Raw genomic sequence first — 18106 nt, 5'->3', positions numbered from 1 at the left:
CCTTCAAAATCATGTGAAAATAAAGGGTCATCCACACTGTTGTGCAAAAGCTATCGTAGAGAACTTAATTTTAATTTCTAGTAACTGTTCATCAACACCCCCCCCCCCATTTCCACTCAATACCTTCCCCAAATAATTTGAAGAAAAAAACCATTTCGAAATAATGTTTATACTTTAATTCGATCGTAAACGACCATTGTTTCAACAAGAACTAGAGAGAGAAAAACAAGCTGTGAATCCCATACACTACCGCGGCACGGCTTAACAGTACTATGCCTTACATTCCAAAATACCAATATAGGAATCCAGTTCAATTGAAATACTTTCTCAAAGCCTTTAGCATGTGCAAGAAATTCCATAGACTTTGTGTGTGAAGGCAAATTGCATATCATTTCAATATAACTATAGGCAAGTTTGAGACGACAATAGTCAAACAGCGGTTCTATAAGGACAAGATTGCATTGTACGACGTAATTACCTTTATTGAGAGCTTTGCCAAAATGTGAAATTATTTTGTGGTAGTTAAGTTAAAACCGCTTGTTTTTTGACGGATATATTTTCCCTATAAGCGTTGTGTACAATATTATGCTCAAACTGCGCATGTTCAAACTTTTCCGCAATAGACGTCATTCATCTACTGTACATAGATGGCCATTTCCGAAATATGTGTTTTAGCTATCTTCATTCATTTAAACAGCCAATCGCAAGTGCACACAACCGCAAGACACACCCAGCTCGTCCAATATTGTATCGCTATATTGCGTCCAAAAGGTACCGTCGACCGCGCAGTTTAGCGGACTAAAATACATTCTAGACCTTCTGAGAGACATGACGTCATTGCAAGCTCGTCCAATCACAGAATGATCATGATGTTAGGCACGAAAACCAATAGCGTTGGTGCGTATGTGAAAACTTTCGGGCCGGTTTTGGTTGTCGTAGTAGTAATAGTACCGTGAATGTTATTCTTTCCAGCTACGTATATTCCATAACAACTCCCTGATTAGATATTGTTAAAATTTCTGAACACCAACCTACAGAAACACAGATAAAAGAAGTTTGCTTCAAAAGTAAGTGATTCAAACATGTTTTTGAGTAAAATTGTCACAGAATCTGCATTTATTCTTTGGACAAAATACGTAGGCCTAACTTTTTTAATTGGTTCTCGCCAAGTTGTACAAGTTGTAGGCCTATATACTAGGCAATGTATAGTAGTAGTACTATAGCCTGGCTTCATTTATGATTTAATACTAGAAGTTCTGGCATAGATAGGCCGAGCTAATTGAAAACACACATGTGACTAACTTATGGGACTGGAAACGTTATCACCCCTTGATTCAAACGGGCAACGTCTGTCAGTTGACCATATTATGCAATTTAATTATGAGGAGCATAATGTTCAAGAAAGACTACTTTCTGTTGAAAGTATAGGTTTCTGTTAGAAGTGCATGTGTGTTTATAATGGTTACATACCTTTATTGCCACTGCTACAATAGTACAAATGGTGAAACAATATATTGGACGGTATGGAAAGGTACCGAACCTGTTATTGACGAGTAAACAGGGCTATATGGGACCACAGTATATCTATTTTCTGTGAAAATCCTGCAGATTGAAAAATCAACCTATACATATTCTAACATCAGATTCTTCTCACTAATGACAAACAACTTTTGCAGTATTAACAAGTGTTTACGGACTATATTTCTTAATTAGTTCTGCTCAGATTCTCATTTTGGAAATAAAAATTAATTTTCTACTATGTGTGAAGAAACAGTGATTGAAGATTTACAGTGCTAAGTACTTGTATAATTATCATCATGTCTTTTACAAATTTTAGGCAATGGCATCAATGGGCCCACCCGTTGGTAAAAAAGCGAAACTGGGCAAGCCTCCGAAACGACGTGCTGTTTCAGTAAGTCTGACAAAGAAAGGACGGCTGACCTCAAAAACCGTTTGCTTTCGTCAGCGAAGAAGAAAACGAAAGGCAACTTTCAAAGAATTGTTCAGTAGAATTATTTGGGATGAAGATCTGCAGCTGCAACAACACCTGGAATCTGCAGATGGAAATTCTGATGAATTAACCCAGTCAGCATCCCTAGCCAGGCCTCAAACTACACAGTCTTCATCCAAGTCATACAAGGAGAAAGTGAAGGCAAGTGAAGAAGCTTGGACTAATATCCGGGGAGTGCTGATGAAGGCATATGTGGGGTCATTAATGCCACCAGATAAGGGTCAGTGCTGTGTCACTGGCTGCATTGCTAAAGTATCGTACAAGTGTGACGACTGCCATCACCACGCATACTTCTGTGGGCCACATCTTGTTCAGACTCACCAGCGAAAATTGCATGTGCCGTGTTCATATGAGGTATAGTTATTTTATCTACAACCTGTGTAATTGGTTTTCATTTCAGATGGGAAATATAGTATGTTTAATTCATGGTTCAAACTTATGTTCTAGTCAGTTTTCAGTTTAGTCAAGTACTTGAACAGTAATTAATATGAAAGTTAAATTTCCAAACAAATTACACATTGCAGGTGGATAATAAATTTTTGTAAAACAGTTATTCACATCATTTTGCAAATTTGTTTGAAAAATTAGGTATAGGAATTTGTCATTCACCTTCTGCTTTACAAGTTAATTGACATCTTATCTCCATTAAAGAAACATTTGTCATCAATTCAGACTAGCTGGACTACTTTTGTGCTCTTCACAACAAATGATCAATTGACATGCATGCATGAGTACAGCTACTCCTATATTGACTTTATTTGCCTGTATATCCACCAAATTGTCACTGTTCATAATGATATGCAATGGATATGACTCACCAGTGCCATGTGAGCTTTATCAATCTTTATCAATTGCTGTTCATAAAGTTTATAAAAGCGAGAAAACAGGTGTTTTCCCTTGAGGTGCAGCTTCTGTGGAAAACCACAGGATTTAGCCAGTACCTACTATTTTGCAACTTCTCATAGTTGATCTAAAGTTTCTTTGTTTTCTACCTGTATTGAAGCTAGTTATACTTGTTCATGTTAACCACAGCCAGTTTATTTGTACTGCTTTATGGCAGTTTATCAGACTTGATTGTGGTGTGTGCGCTCTAAAGAAACAATCCTTTCATTGATTTTTAGTTGATACTGTTGAATTTCACAGGACACTGTTGTTTATTAGAAACTTTAAGAAACATGTCTTGTTAAAAATTAAGAACAGGTTGACACTAAAGTGGCATTTTCAATTTACTATTCAAGTAATTAAGGTCGAAGGGGTTGTGCATGTTATGCCTTGAATTCCAAGAAATAGATTGGAAACAGTTGATCAATATTTAATAACATTCAGATGAATCATATAAGTCTGTTGTAATTGTATATTATTTGATGTTTCTGTCTGACCCGGCCCACAAAGTTCATATTTCCAACAGCTATATTTTTCACTTCTCTCAAACCAAGGAATCTATTTTTTTACCAGTCAGGGGCTTTTGCCCATGGCTTGCTACAGAGCCTTAAGCATGGAAACAGCTAAATACTAGAATGAATAGATAGTATAATATACAATATTCTTTCATTTTCTTCTTTTGGACAGGATGAAACATTGACAGAGGTCTTTGTAAAACAGGAACCATGGTATCCAAAGGGAGACCACGACTGTGAATCGGTCCAGACACACAATATTGTTGTTGTAGATTACAAAGGTAGGTACATATCATACATGTTATATTCACTGACAATATCCATGCAGTTAATTACATTATTAAGTTGTTACCAGTAGGCATGGGGTACTGTAAATGTAATCATCAATCACCTTGGCTCGGCTGAATTTGTATTTAATTGAAACAATTGTTTGTTTAAAGAAAAGACAGTTAATCATGGCTTTAGACAGTGGTTTTGCTTTTCAACAGGCCAAAAGCATGAAAATGTCTCCTTTGAAATATGACAAAACAAAACAAAAACAAAAACAAATTCTCCAAAAAATATACAGTATTTCAAATGTTGCAGTAGTTTTATAGAGGTTTAGAAATTGTTCTACAATTTCAGTGCAACAGTCTAAGCATCAGTGAGTATTCAGAAAAGTTTTATAAAAATACTAATAGAATGTCACAATATCAGTGCTGCTGTGTAAATATTAAGTTAACTTCACTGAAATGTAAACATTTAAATTATAAGCAACACTCTGCATGGTTTCAGACTGATGATATTTATTTTTACAGGCCGACAACATGATATTCCAGTGGCATTTTGCAACTGTGAGTCTGAAGCAACTCAACTTGTTCGTATGGGACTATGGCCAGCATCTGCAGTCAAACCACAGGTTGCATTTTCTGTAGACCTGATGAGATGGTTGACAGTCATGTCACTGGAATGCCATGTTGCACTCAGAAACCTTTGTCAAGCACTGAGTTGGATGGTGCCTAAAACCCTACCAATCTTAGTGAGTTTTCATTTTTAGTGATTCATGATATACTGTTTAAGTTTTTACATACAATTCTTTGGTTTGTGTCATGTAAATTATTGATTGATAGAATTTCACCACAAAAAGGTTGTAGCTGTATGTGATGCCTACATTATCAGATATAGACATAAGCTTTCATGTTTTACACATATCATTTCATCTACAATTTTTTTATTTTCAGGTCAAAAACCCTTATTCCCTGCTCTCGAAGAACTCCTTTGCAGAGTTCCGTTTTATGTGCAACCAATTGGACAGTTTTAAATTCCTTCAGAACCCACTGCTCCACAAACCCCTCAAACCAAGCTGTCTTGCTTGCCCGAAGGTAGGTACTGTACTGCACTAGGGACCTTATTTGATGTGAATGTTGATCTTCATATGGAGATAATAATTAATTGTGGCATTAATTGTTTGTGGGGTTCCGTGTTCATCATGAGGACTGTCAGCTGCTTCTATCAATCTGAATCATTAGAATGCTGCTGTATAGAACCACCATGTCATCAGCAGTAATATATTCCTTATACAACTGAAGCAGAAATATGGGATTCAAATTGACAGTGCTACTTGAAACTGTCTATACAATGTTCTGTAGTAATCACTGGCATACAATAGCCTAAAACATTATACTGACATGAGCAATTGTGACTTCCCTTTCTCTCTCTCGCTCTCTTGAACAGACCGGTGGTAAAAGAATTTTAAGCTTGGATGCCATGTTTGGCTTGAAGCGTTGGAAGAAGTCTGGCTCGAGCGAGTTGCCCCCAAAGTATGTAGATTCTTTCTTCTTGGAGCAGAACATAGTGGATGACTTTGTCCAGAGCTACTGTACCATCATCAGGCCACTAGCAAACAGGTAACGATAAATTAATACATCTCTATATCCTTGCCGAAGGAATCTATCTGGTTGTGTGCGTGTGTGAGCATGTATGTTTCAATGTGGCATATACTGTACGTGTGATGGTGATGCCGTGTGTTTGTATCCATGTTTGTATGGGAAACCTCCACTTGTTAACATGATAAGCACCATTTTATGTTTTGGTTGTGATAAATTCATACTTACTCAGTACATAGATGCACCATATTTATTGCTCAGTTGTTGATTGAAAACTGTACTTCTGGTATTGTGGCTAACTTAGTGATTTTTACTTGGGTTTCTATTAAAGTCTGAGTCTTGAATGTGTTAGTTATAACTTACAACAGAAAATGATCCCAAATGCTCAATGAAGCCAGATCTGGTTGTTTAAAGGTTGCTATTTCAAGACAATTTCCTGATTTTCTACGGCGGTGATTAATTTGTTTGAAGTTACAGCTTAACCTTTACTATTTGAATCTGCCTATAGGGGCTTCACTCTGACCTCTGCGATGACTCACATAGCAGGGTGCACATTGGTAGACAAGCCAGGTGTTACCCTATAGACAACATCCTAAATGAGGTAGCTAAATTACTTATGTATGTCAGGCAAGGAATCACAAAAGACAAAACCTCATAGCTTTCTGGTTATCATGTCACTAAATCCTTTAAATAACTTTAAACATTGTGCCAACTGGTATCTGACACATATTGATGTTATATACACCTAGGGTATATTGATTAATGCTTCATTACAATTGCAGAACTGTAGCACATTTCAAGCTGGTGATCTCATGCAGTCAAAGAACAAATCAAAGAAAATAGATGAGACGGGAGTGTTCGGGAGCGTCTGCAGGCACGAGATGCCAATTTCATTCTTTAGTCTTCGCCAGGGGGAGCAGTAAGTATATGTAACCTAAAACATATCATCATCATCATTAATCAGTATTTATTAAGCGCTGTTATGGTGGAACACTGCAAGAAGTGCCTTGAAAGAGAAAGGTTTAGGCTGCTTCTTGAAGCTGTTTAGTGAGTGGCAATGTCTGAGTTCATGTGACTTTATAAGCAAGGGCCAATTTTCTATAGAATGCAGAAATATCATATCCATTGAATTTGAAGGGAAGCTCAATAAGGAGATTAGCATGTGGAAAGCTTTGAGAATGAGTTGGCTTGTGAGGGGAAATGAAATCCCACAAATATTAAGGTGTAATCCATGAAGGGCCTTCCATATAGTCAGAAGGGCCTTCCCTATAGTTAGAAGGGCCTTTCATATAGTTCCATACTTGAAGTATAGCCATTTGGATGCTAAATACTATTTCACTCAAAAAACAGTATCCACTCCAAAGGCCTTATTGACAAAGTAGTTCTGGGTATGAGTAATGGGGTATACAGTATCCCTGGTGGAGTACCAAGCATGGGCATACTGTACAGAGTTTGATCACTCCTTTAGTTAGTTATATGAACACCAGAAAAGTAGTACCCAGGATTATCTTTATCAGTATGATTAAAGTGCTACTCACTCAACCTAATTTTCCCAATTACAATCCTGCATCATCGAAAATCATGAAGTTATGGTTATTTTTGTTTAAAGAAGACCCATTTTAATAAACATGAAAAAAATATACCTAGATTTAGTAATAAAATGAACTATTACACCCAGTTACATTTGATCCATTCATCATAGTAAAAAAAAAAGACTTATTTGTGACTATTACGTATCGTGTGTGAACAAGCCATCATCTTTATTAATTGCTTTATTTCAGACTTTCCAATGCAGTCTATATGGTACAGCATCTGTTGAAAGAATTGCCGAATACCCAGCATTACATTTTGTACGACGTTGCCTGTATGTTAGAAGCTCACCTTAAGGTACGGTAATTGAAATACTTTATAATTATGTATAGCTTACATCAAATGACACTACCAATCTCAATAGGTTAGGGTAAAATGGAAAATAGTGTCACATTTACAGGAAACTAAAGTCTAAACAGTGTGTGAAGAAAGAAACTGTTGAGGGGTTGGACATTCACAATTGATAACCCTCCCTCATCCATGCTATTGGTAACCACATGGGTAAACAGTGATCATAATTGGTTTCTATTGGTTAGAAAATTAACTTATTTTACCTGGCATCACATAGTATATCACAAAGCAATGGAGCTTTGTGATATCATAAGGAATATTCCCCATAGATGAAGCAATCATCCGCAGTGGCGTAGGAAGGTTCTTTTGAGTGGGGGGGCTGAAGACTGATGGCCGGCCTAGGGGAGGGGTCTAAGGGATAGGGGGTGTCCCCTTCCCCTTTGGAATTTTTTTGCATTTCCAGGTGGCCTTAGATGCAATTTGGCGCAATATAGCACACTTCAACACCCACTCCATTTTGTAAATAATTTTTTATTTTCACCTGGCCTTAGATGCAATTTGGTGCTCCAAATGAGATTTTTTTCTCATTTGGAAATGAAAGGGTTTTCTGACTTGCAAAGTGGGGGGGGGGGGCCGAATGAAACTTCCGCCCCTCCATATTTTTCACTGGTTCCTATGCCCTTGATCATCCGGACAATGACTTGCTAAAATAACAAGCTTAGGAGCCAAGAAAATTTTTAATTTTAGTGGGTAATTGAAATTTACTTGCAACATTTACATACAAAGAAAGAAAACAAAACTTACTTTCTATCTCTCCCTATTTCTTTCCTTAAGCACATTCAGTATGTGTACATTATTTCTATTACTTATGAATTTTGGGACTCATAAATAATTGCAAATAGAATAGTTTAGTGTGTACAAATTGCTATTTAATTTTGAATTTGCTAAGTGATAGTGAATAAATTATTCCTTGACTTGGTCTGTTGTCTGTATTGTGATTTGATGAGAGCAGAGAAAGCATCCACAAAAACATAGTTACAAGTATGTTTTTCTTTCAATAAGCCATCACATGCATAGACAGGAATTAAACATTTTCATTCCCCCCAAAAAGATTCAATGCATAATGTTCTTTAAATTTTGTTTTCTCTGCAACAGAAATCAGGGCAACATGCACTGCTGTCCAAAATCAAACTAGCTGTTCCAGCTTTTCACATTTATGGGCACAAACCTTCATGCCAGGTAACAGTCTTATTCTATCAATTTCAACTCAATATCTATAACTTAAACATGTATTCTGTAAGCTGGCAAGGAAAGCAATGTGCAATCATTGTGTACCAAAACATCTTGTAAGCAGTTATTGATGAAATGTACAGTTCTTGTACCTTTCATGTGTTATGTCCTTAGTTGGTATCAGCCATAGTGACATGTTTAGAATGACTCTTGGCCAGAATCAACAAGAGCATGTGCATCAGCAGTTAGTTTCACATATACTCTTTTAATCAAAAGAAGAAGTTCTAGCAAACTAGCTACCAACACATTCCCGTTGTGTCAAGCAATATTTGTTGAAGTGCTCTTTGTTGTTTATGGTTGCGTATTCCTTAATGCTAATCCAAAGATGTAGTAGGATCAATTCTGCTCATTTTGTTGTATATTAGTTACAACATGTCTCTAATTTACAAGCTTGCAAGCACAGGACAGCATAAACCAACATAACATAACATAGTTATATATTTCCACAGATCACATACAGTACAAGACGGGTTGATGGATTTGCCCTCAGTGATGGTGAGCAAGTAGAAAGGCTGTGGTCGTACATGCGGAATTTTGTGACGAGTACACGAGAGATGACTCCGTCCCACAGGATTGATGCTCTATGTGATGCTCTGATACATTATGCCCACAAAACAACAAGACACCTTGGTAATGCAACTTAAAATGCTGCAATGGTTTAAAATTTTAATAATTCCGGTCAGTTCATAGCAATATTAATTGTTGCAATCCTGTAGTATTCCTTATTGTGTATTTCATTGCTGTACGAAGTAAAATGCTAATTAGCTTGTACAGTATTTCTTATTTTCTTACATCGATTGTTAAGTGCAATACCAAATGGTTGCCATACTGTTTGATATCATATATACTTTTTGTGTGCCAGTTGGGTAATTAATCAGTAGTATATGAATTCGTCATTAATTACTTCAATTAGGTGAAATCATCCTGCAAAGATATCATCGTGCAACCCAGGCTGTGAATACTGCAAAGGAAGAACTGGCAGAAGCCATGTCGTCTCATCAGCAAGGTTTGTGATCAGTAGTAGCTTTTAACACGCCAATAGATGGGGGGGGGGGAAGGGGGAATGGTTGGCATGGGTCCTGCAGAGTAGAGGGGAGCAGTTCATTAACACAGTCACAGTAACTGCTTCCAATGTGCTATTTGCTGTAATATTAACTTATATCACATGACATGATGTGTTGGTAGATCCTATCTTGTGTTGAAAAGATCCATATGGTTCTCAGATTTGTCGGGTAAAGAATGAAATTGCCACCCCTTTGTTGTGGATGAATTTAACTGATGGATCAGAACTTACAATGCACAATGGAAATACCCACCACCCTAACCCCCCCCCCAAAAAAAAAAAATAATAATAATATATATATATATATATATATATATATATATATATATGTCACATACCCAAATTAATTGTATGCATGTGTGTGAAAGGAAATAAGTTCATTTAATGGAAACTTTGGCTTACATATTCAATTGAAATTCAAAGTGTCTTTGGCATCAAAATTGCCCCAACGGATAGACAGAACGTTGCAACCTGCTGCAAAAGTTGTACAGCTGAGTATTTGTACATACTTTATTTCAAAGTGACGCTGGGAAACACATATAGATAAAAAACAAAGGATAAAAAGTGTTGTGTTAAGTAGTGTTCAATGTAGTGACCACATCTGAGGAAACATTTAACAGTTTTTCAGCCAGAAATGTTCCTTCAAAGCAATGCCTTAATCATTCACTTATATTACACAACAGGTTCAGAACCAATCACTGAGACGATGATTCGAAGATGGAGAGTTGAGCTGACATCAACCCAAGTGTCTCCTTCTGTGTTGACTAGTAAGATTTAACTGTAATCCACTTTTTTAGGAAAGCTCATTCATGTTTCTTCTTATCATATAATAGCCAAAGATGGCCAGTGAATGTATGTTGTACTGATCAAATTCTCTTGTTGGGTAAGAATATTTTTAGTTTTCATCAGCATTCTTGTAGAACTCAATTGATGCAACTTTCTCTTTTTGATGATGCTTCCTGCTTGTTTATCTCCACTTGCAGCATCTGGTGCAGACATGTCAACAAACGAGGCATATGCTATCCAGCTGTCAACATATTATGATATGTGGTGAGTTTATTGTACTCAACTTATGTGTATAACTTTGTATCAGCTATTATTACTTAATTCAACAATAGAAGTTTTATGAATGTCATATACGTACTCGTGTGCTGATCTTTCAGCATAAGTCGTGCAGGGTGCAAACAAACAACAACAATATGTATGTCCTTCAACTACAATGCTCAAACAGACACATGCTTCTACATTTGGTTCATGCAAGCAATATTGCATTAAATTCATAATTGCAGATATAACATGTATAGAGTGAAGGAATTTCCTTGCTACAAATCCGAATACCATATAGCACAAACTTGAAAAATTTGCATGTTTCTGTAGGACAGGTTTAAATAATTGCCCACAATTTGGGCAAGGGCGGCGGAAGCACTTTTAATCTGGGGGGGCACCGACATCAAAGGGCACTTTGCAGAAATTCGATTGGACTGATGCAGCCTTATATTTAGTACCCTTTATAACTCTTATTGTATGATCTCATTTGCATATACACATAACTCCATCAACGCCCTCCCCCCCCCCCTCAAGGAAAATATGCATATAGCACTGCGATATCCAATGTGCAAATTGGGAAACAAGGAACAAGTTTTCTTTTGAGACAAAATGAGGTGAAATCATGCTAGTTGCTAATGTAGGAATCTTCCGAATTAGAGTTTATTTCTTGTGAATGTCTTAACAATTTTTTGCCATTCGAAATAGCTTTGAGTTTGACCCATAGAAATTCATTAAAAGTCAGGGCGTAGCCAGGATTTGCAAAGTTGTATGCACGACTATCTGAGCGGAGCGCCACCACCGGTTGGCGCGGAGCGTACAAGAAAATGTTTGGTTTTACAAACCCCTCAGATGGCCGGAAACGGCCCTTCCCGAGTGTTCATTCTGGTTCCCTGGCCTCTAATTGCTAACTTGAGACACCTTAATTTTTATGTAGAAAAAGGGCACATTTTTAACCTGAGGAAAAGTGGGGGGGCACGTGCCCCCTGTGCCCCCCCGGTTCCGCCGCCCTTGCATTTGGGTATGTAGCATTGGTATGTAGCACTGTTCTGGTGGCATGGTCACATAGCAACATGAAATAATGTTTTCTACATGTGTCTTAAAAATAAGCAAATGGTAAACAAAAGAATAATGATGCACTGAAATTCTGTAGAAGGCAAGCAATTGATACAAAAATAAGTCAGACTGCTTTTAGAGGTTAAAGTAATACAGGAACAAAAACAGTTCCTCCTAGATGGAGAGTCTAGACTCTAAACTGAATATTTGTTACTATTCATTTTTTAAGCAAGTAAAATAGTCATTATTTTGGCAGTCCCAATCGAGAGATGAAATGGGGAAAGCTGTGTTCACAGTTTCAATAGGTGACATAATATGTATCAACAACACTTGGACTCCAAGTAAGTTAAAGTTTATTCCATCAGCATCAATGCTCATACCAAGTCAGTTTCTGTGCTTTTAACTTATCCAAGCAGAGGTTTTCATATGGAAATTGGAGAGCATAATGATTGATGATTACTTTCAATTCTTGCAGTGATGAATTAACTGAACACACGGACACAGGGGATCACCTTCATAACCAACTCATTGCAAGAAAACTGAAAAGGTAAATAGTGAATCATTATTTGTGAATTGCTGTTATTTGGGAGTGGGCGTGGGGATGTATTACCATGACTGTGATTGAATCTTGTTCTTTCTGTGGTGTTTGGATTTGATGAAAAACAAACATTGTGTTTGAGCTGATAGACCAACCATTGCAGTATGAAGCCAATATATATTCAACCTACATTTTCAGTGATACTGGATATAGCAGTAACATTTCATTATACAAAATTATGCTTTCATTGCTTCTGGCTTCATTTTCAAACACAATCAAATCCATATTTTTATGTAATAGTAGTTTGCCAGCACAGTATATGTGGCTTCTTTATTCTTTATCAAAATTTTTCATCGTAGCATTCATGAACAACTCCTTGGGGTGGAGAGTGGACCTCGATGGTCAAGGGATGGAGATGATCTCAAAAAATATCTTCAGATTAATGAAGACAGAGCAAGACTGGCTATCTTGCAAGAACTGCATTCACTGACAGTAGACAGGTGGTTTCTTCTTCACTTGAAGAGGAGATATGCTGGTGAGCATGATTTTCTATTTGTTGCGGTGGTTACACCTGACTTATTGCTAAATAATTACCTTCAGTTACAACTTTTAAATGTTCCTTACAATCATGTCCATCATCATTTCCTCTGGCACCAAACTTAAATTTTCTAAACTTGATCCAAAATGATCATTGCATCTTTGGGGTTTGAGTGCATTATAAAAACATAAATACACACAATGCTGTAGGTGCAACCTCTTGAGTAGGAGGTATGTGGTTTCCCTCTGAAGTTTTATGACTTAGATTGTAAATATGGCCATGCTGGACCACTTCTAGATGAAAGCCATTCCAGATGCAAAACTCAAAGGGGATTGAGCCATGCACGCAATGGGTTGGGTCACCCCACCCCACCCCCCCCCCTCATTAAGTACATGAGGTAAAAAAAAAATAGCACTGTATCACACCAAACAGATATGAATGGTGCAAAAGGTTTTGCACATCATTGTACATGATTAAACTGTTTGGAATAATGTGAGTAAGAATGCAATCAGTCAGTAATCAGTCAGTAAATATATATGAAGTCTATGATTTGTTCTGTTGTAGTTGAACGTCTTCTGTATTACATTTCTTTGCCACTGTATTGTCATATCCAAGTAACCACACTTTTAATTCCATGGGTATTATCAACTCTCTATGATGTTAACTCTCTTATTTCCCTTTTTTCTTTGTTGCTACCCCAGATGGACAAAAGATTGCTAAACGCCTCTGTTTAGAAATAAACAAAGTGTCAACTGCCATCAAGAAGTTGTTGCATAAATTTTGCAACAGGACTTTCAAGACATCCTCTGACCGTTATCCCAATATATTAACTTTGGATGATATATTGGATGTTAAATCATCAATATGGGATTGCTTATGTCGAGATGTCCCAACAAAAGAGAATGTGCCAAGGTATGGGAAGTGCCTCCTTGTAGATGCTCTACTGAAAGTTGACCACAGCTGCCAGGAAGTGTCTATGCTGGAGGCTGAGATGAAGCAAGTTACCTTGAGTATTGCCAAAGCTATTCGTGATATGAGATTCATGATTTTCTTTGGCACAGAGCATCCAGGAGAGTCAATATTTCTAACTTACAAGCTGAGAGAAATGCAACATTTCTCATATTATATTTATACTTTATTTAGTCAAGTAGTGGAACTGGACCATGTAGAGGAACCATCTATTATCCGTGTCATTGATCTTCAAGACAGACAAATTGTTCATGAAGACATTGACCTGGAGGTGGTTCCCACAGAAGATGATGAAGGAGCATACTTGGATCAACTGATTGTTGATGCAGAGAATGCTTCCGAACACTCAGACTCGGATTAAAGGAATAACCAAGGCAGGGATCAAAGACAACTTATATGATTTAGTAACTTCAAAACTCTTTAATACTCAAATTTTTAAGTTAACCGCTACCCATTTGACTGAATATGCTGGCTTTGAAAATAAGCTCCCAAACCCTTGTCACAGAAATGTGTGCCGCCATTGATTATGTAATACCCTTAAAATTGCATATTGATGACGTCAGAGTTCAGTCAAATGGGAAGCGATTAACTTAAAATTTAGTATTTGAGATTACTGAATAATATAAGTTGTCTTCAATCCCTGCCTTTGTTATTCCATTAAGGGAACGTTCAGTTCATTTTCCTTACATTTAGATTATGTTTGGAAGTAGCTTCAATCGGGTCAAGGTGGTTGAGGGGTGGGGGCGGCGGAGGGGCACAGTTTAGCTTTGTTAGTAATCATTGTACATTATTCCTCATTGGTATGAGATACATTTGTGTTTTGGTTTAATGAAAGTTAACGAGAAAGTTTTGTGTTAACATGATATCAAATGTCTATAGTTCTAGTCTAAAGTTCTTTGATATAATAACAACTTTGTAAGACAGAGAGATTGAAACAAGGTTTCTTCTTGGTATAAAAGCGTATGATTCTGAACTCTGAATATATTTTGACTATTATTGTTACTGTATCTTGCTAGGCTCTTAGGGATATAGAGAACGGAGGATTTAATTCACCATGGGTTATTCTAATAGTGACTTTTTCGATTGATTTCTAAGAAGTTACTTTACATCACAGCTGGTACCTGATCATAAAGTTGTTCAATATTTTGTTTACTTTGTAGCTTGTTTTTTTTTTATTTGCTATGTCCATACACTGTGTGTAGGGTCTCTTCAGTTATTTCCTATTAGTATTTTCTGCCCATATTTATATTCCCTTGAGATTTAAATAGTGAAAGGGGTTACATCTTTGTTGTTTTAACCAGTAAAATGCAAGGCTGTGTACCAATGGTAATCTTTTAACTCTTTCTACAGTATAATTCATTGCTGTCCCATCAAACACAAAACGTTTTTAAACTATTTTGAGAAGGGCGCAGAAATGTATTTTAAAAAAATTGTTGTAAATGGTATTATAACATTTTTTAGATATCATATTGAAACATAAAAACGTTTTAATAACATTGTCCTAATATTTTTTAGAACATATTTTCTACAAACGTAAAAATGTTTTGAAAACGTTTAGAGGAAGGCATGGAAGAAGGTTAAAAAAATGGAAAATATATCTATACTGTGAATGCTAGAAACTTAAATCAGTATAATTGTGTTCTCCAATACATTGCAGTTGTTAAAGTGATATATTGGTCTTTATATAATAATATAATAATCAGCAGTTGTTTTTAGACGCTTAAGTGACCACAAATGTGGGAGAAGCCCGCAAGGGCTTATGGATTACAACTTACACGTCGGGTGGCTTCCAATTCAACATTTTAAATCAAATTTGGAATCTTTTCAATTTAGAAAGTCATTTCAGATGGGAAAACTGTAGATTGCTCTTGGATGAAAAACCCACCTTACTATGACCCGGCCGTGAATCGAACCCCAAACCTCCCGATTGCTAAGCCTCATTGCTTCAAATGCCACCGCCTTTATCCACTCGGCCACAGCACCTTTGCTTAAAGTAACATATACCATATATGATATTGTTATTCATGATATAGTTATGCTTGATTATTGATTTTAATTGTCATCCGAAGTTGATTGTTTCTATTCTTATTTTTTAATTTTCTTTCAAGAAATTTACCATTATTCCAAATTTCCCACCTTTGAATAAATAGTTTACAAATAACAACCTAGCTGGTAATTTGTCACTTTCTTTCTGATGTCTTTGTGTCAATTTTTGAAGTTACAAAAACAAAGGGAATAAACAGACAAAATACAAGTCAAATTTGCATGGTGTTAAAATATGCTTAAATATCACATTACTACCTTGTCCATTTTATAAATTTTAAACAGCAACCACCGATTCCTCCACTATATTCCAGAGCATCGAACACCCTCCAACCCTTCACGCATTGGCCATCTCATTCATGCAACCTGCATTCCCCTTAAATCAGGCGCGGCGGAACGGAAAAATTATTGGGGGGCTAATGTGTGGAGACTCTCTAAGCGGAGCGCGACCATCGGTTGGCGCGGAGCGTACAAGAAAATTTTGGGCTTTTTCAAACCCCCAGATGGCCGGAAACGGCACTTCCCGAGTGTTTTATGCTGCGAATACCTAGCCCTAAAATATGGGTCTCAAGCCTGCAATTTCTCAGATTGCACGTAAAAGTCTGTAAACACATTGTAATTTGTATATTCGATGGTGTTTTAAGAGAGTAGCTATTACTCGTAGTGTACTCGCAAAGACCTTTTTGAGTGTAGTAAGGGCAGTGGCGGAGCTAGGGGTATTGGTCAGGGGAGGCAAGAATGGTCTGTAGGGGCGCTTTCGACACTATCTAAGCGGAGCGCCACCACAGGTTAGCGCGGAGCGTACAGAAAAATTTTGAGTAAAGTTACTCCCTAGATTGCAGGAAATGACCCTTTCCGGGCCTTGCTAATTTGCAGATAAACGGAGAATAAATAGGTGTCGTCGCCATTTTGTCGGAAAATTATACACCAACAGAATATGACAAATGTCAATAGGTATATGAGAGCGCAATAAAATAGTCAATAATCGCGAATAAGTTAAAAGTAGTGAAAAGCTGAAAAGGACGCCAGCAGTCCATTTGAGTCCGTCAGAAGGGGGGGGGGGTGGATACGCCCCCTGACTGTATATATGGACGCTCCGCCACTAAGTAAGGGGATGTTGGAGAACTGGCTGAAATGAGGCAAGTCATTGGCCTAAGACGAAGTTGTGTTACGCTTACCGGTACTCACACTCATGCTTCCACTTTTCACGGGGCGTGAAGACGCGGTTGGGGTGACAATGTGGTCTATAGCCAGGGGACGGACCGAGGGACCAGGGTCCCCCAGCAATTACTAAAATTATTACACCTATATAGTATACGTGTGCATCGGACAGATCGACAAGTATGCATTGAAAATTGGGGAGATGCACGTTTCGGAGCCTTGGTAAATATTGGGGGGGGGGGCTTATCATGCATTTGCCCCCTCAACTTTTTCATTGGGGGGATGAGCCCCCCCCCCCCCAAGCCCCCCCCCCGGTTCCGCCGCCACTGCCTTTAATTAAAATCTCGTTCCAACCTGTGCCTGTCACCTTCAATCTTTGTGAATTACTAAATAATGCATAATTAAAATTTCCCCAATCAAACACAGATGCCTAAAACATTGGTTTGCAGTTTATCCAGAGATATCAACAAAATGATGGTCACTCTGGAAGGCTGTTCTACCATAGTTTTTGTTATACACCAATTTCGTGTAATTATTAGACTGGGAAAGGCTATCCGTCTATTTGATTTTTATTTGCGCCAAAAATAGGTGTTTTTGTCTTGAAAAGTTAAAAAGTCACTCTTTTGGGTACCCCCATCCTTTCCACTGCGGGTATGTGACAGGGCTGAATTTTCATATGTGGGAGGAAAGAGTCGTAGCTACGTGTAGATAACTCATACTGTAGCATTAATACTCGTGGAGGGGTTATAGTCTATACGTTTTGGATGCCACCCCACCCCCCCCCAAAAAAAAGGTGTTTTTCACGTGTAGTAGCTATAATAACCATAAACAAGCACGCCTGCGCCGACGGCAACATTTGGAAAAGTTATAATCGATAAATAGTCCCTTCTGTGTTCTTTCATTACCGGAAGTCCCGTTCCCATCAGGTTCCCGCTGTCGATGTAGCGTGACGTCACATCTGACCCACTTTTGACATATTTTTACCCATATCTCAGCAACAAAAAATCCGATCGTTTTCAAAATAGCACCAATGGTTTCAGCATGTCCGAAACTATCATGAACAATATTTGCATGTAGTTTGCGCGATTTCGAATTTATTACGTCATTAGGTGGGGGCACTATTTTCGACGGGAAAATACAGTTCACCCGATTAGCTTTAAATACCAGATTTAGTTCAAACTAATATTTAGAGATTATATAAACGTCGTTTGATCTGCTTCCGGTCTTTGATTGTTTTTTAAAAATATTTT

General features: G+C 37.5%; 2 protein-coding genes across 7 annotated transcripts in view; both read left to right on the top strand.

The window, feature by feature from the left end:
* Positions 1 to 18106, top strand: part of LOC139975743 (uncharacterized) — a 48141-nt gene that overhangs the window by 12715 nt on the left and 17320 nt on the right. The window lies entirely within an intron of this gene.
* LOC139975742 (uncharacterized) lies at positions 5161 to 15820 on the top strand. 2 transcript variants are annotated; one of them, XM_071983866.1, is made up of 11 exons: positions 5161 to 5294; positions 6056 to 6192; positions 7055 to 7160; positions 8310 to 8393; positions 8894 to 9074; positions 9358 to 9450; positions 10191 to 10274; positions 10491 to 10557; positions 12083 to 12154; positions 12505 to 12680; positions 13385 to 15820. In XM_071983866.1, exons 2-11 carry the CDS (start codon positions 6086 to 6088, stop codon positions 14011 to 14013), a joined length of 1599 nt encoding a protein of 532 aa, XP_071839967.1. In that variant the 5' UTR covers positions 5161 to 5294; positions 6056 to 6085; the 3' UTR covers positions 14014 to 15820. The 2 variants fall into 2 exon arrangements, with proteins under 2 accessions (XP_071839967.1, XP_071839968.1); XM_071983867.1 differs by lacking the exon at positions 8310 to 8393.

Source organism: Apostichopus japonicus, chromosome 11, assembly GCF_037975245.1.
Source record: "Apostichopus japonicus isolate 1M-3 chromosome 11, ASM3797524v1, whole genome shotgun sequence".
In the NCBI taxonomy this organism is placed as follows: domain Eukaryota; kingdom Metazoa; phylum Echinodermata; class Holothuroidea; order Aspidochirotida; family Stichopodidae; genus Apostichopus; species Apostichopus japonicus.
Note: the sequence above shows the minus strand (reverse complement) of the source record. Positions and strands in the feature narration are given on the sequence as shown.

What these genes read in the sequence shown, in the direction of transcription:
- LOC139975742 (XM_071983866.1), top strand. Translation starts at nt 6,086, where the DNA reads ATGCAGTCAAAGAACAAATCAAAGAAAATAGATGAGACGGGAGTGTTC. An exon ending in TGTTAGAAGCTCACCTTAAG is followed by an intron (nt 7,161 to 8,309) that starts GTACGGTAATTG and finishes TCTCTGCAACAG; the next exon opens with AAATCAGGGCAACATGCACT. An exon ending in CATGTCGTCTCATCAGCAAG is followed by an intron (nt 9,451 to 10,190) that starts GTTTGTGATCAG and finishes ATTACACAACAG; the next exon opens with GTTCAGAACCAATCACTGAG.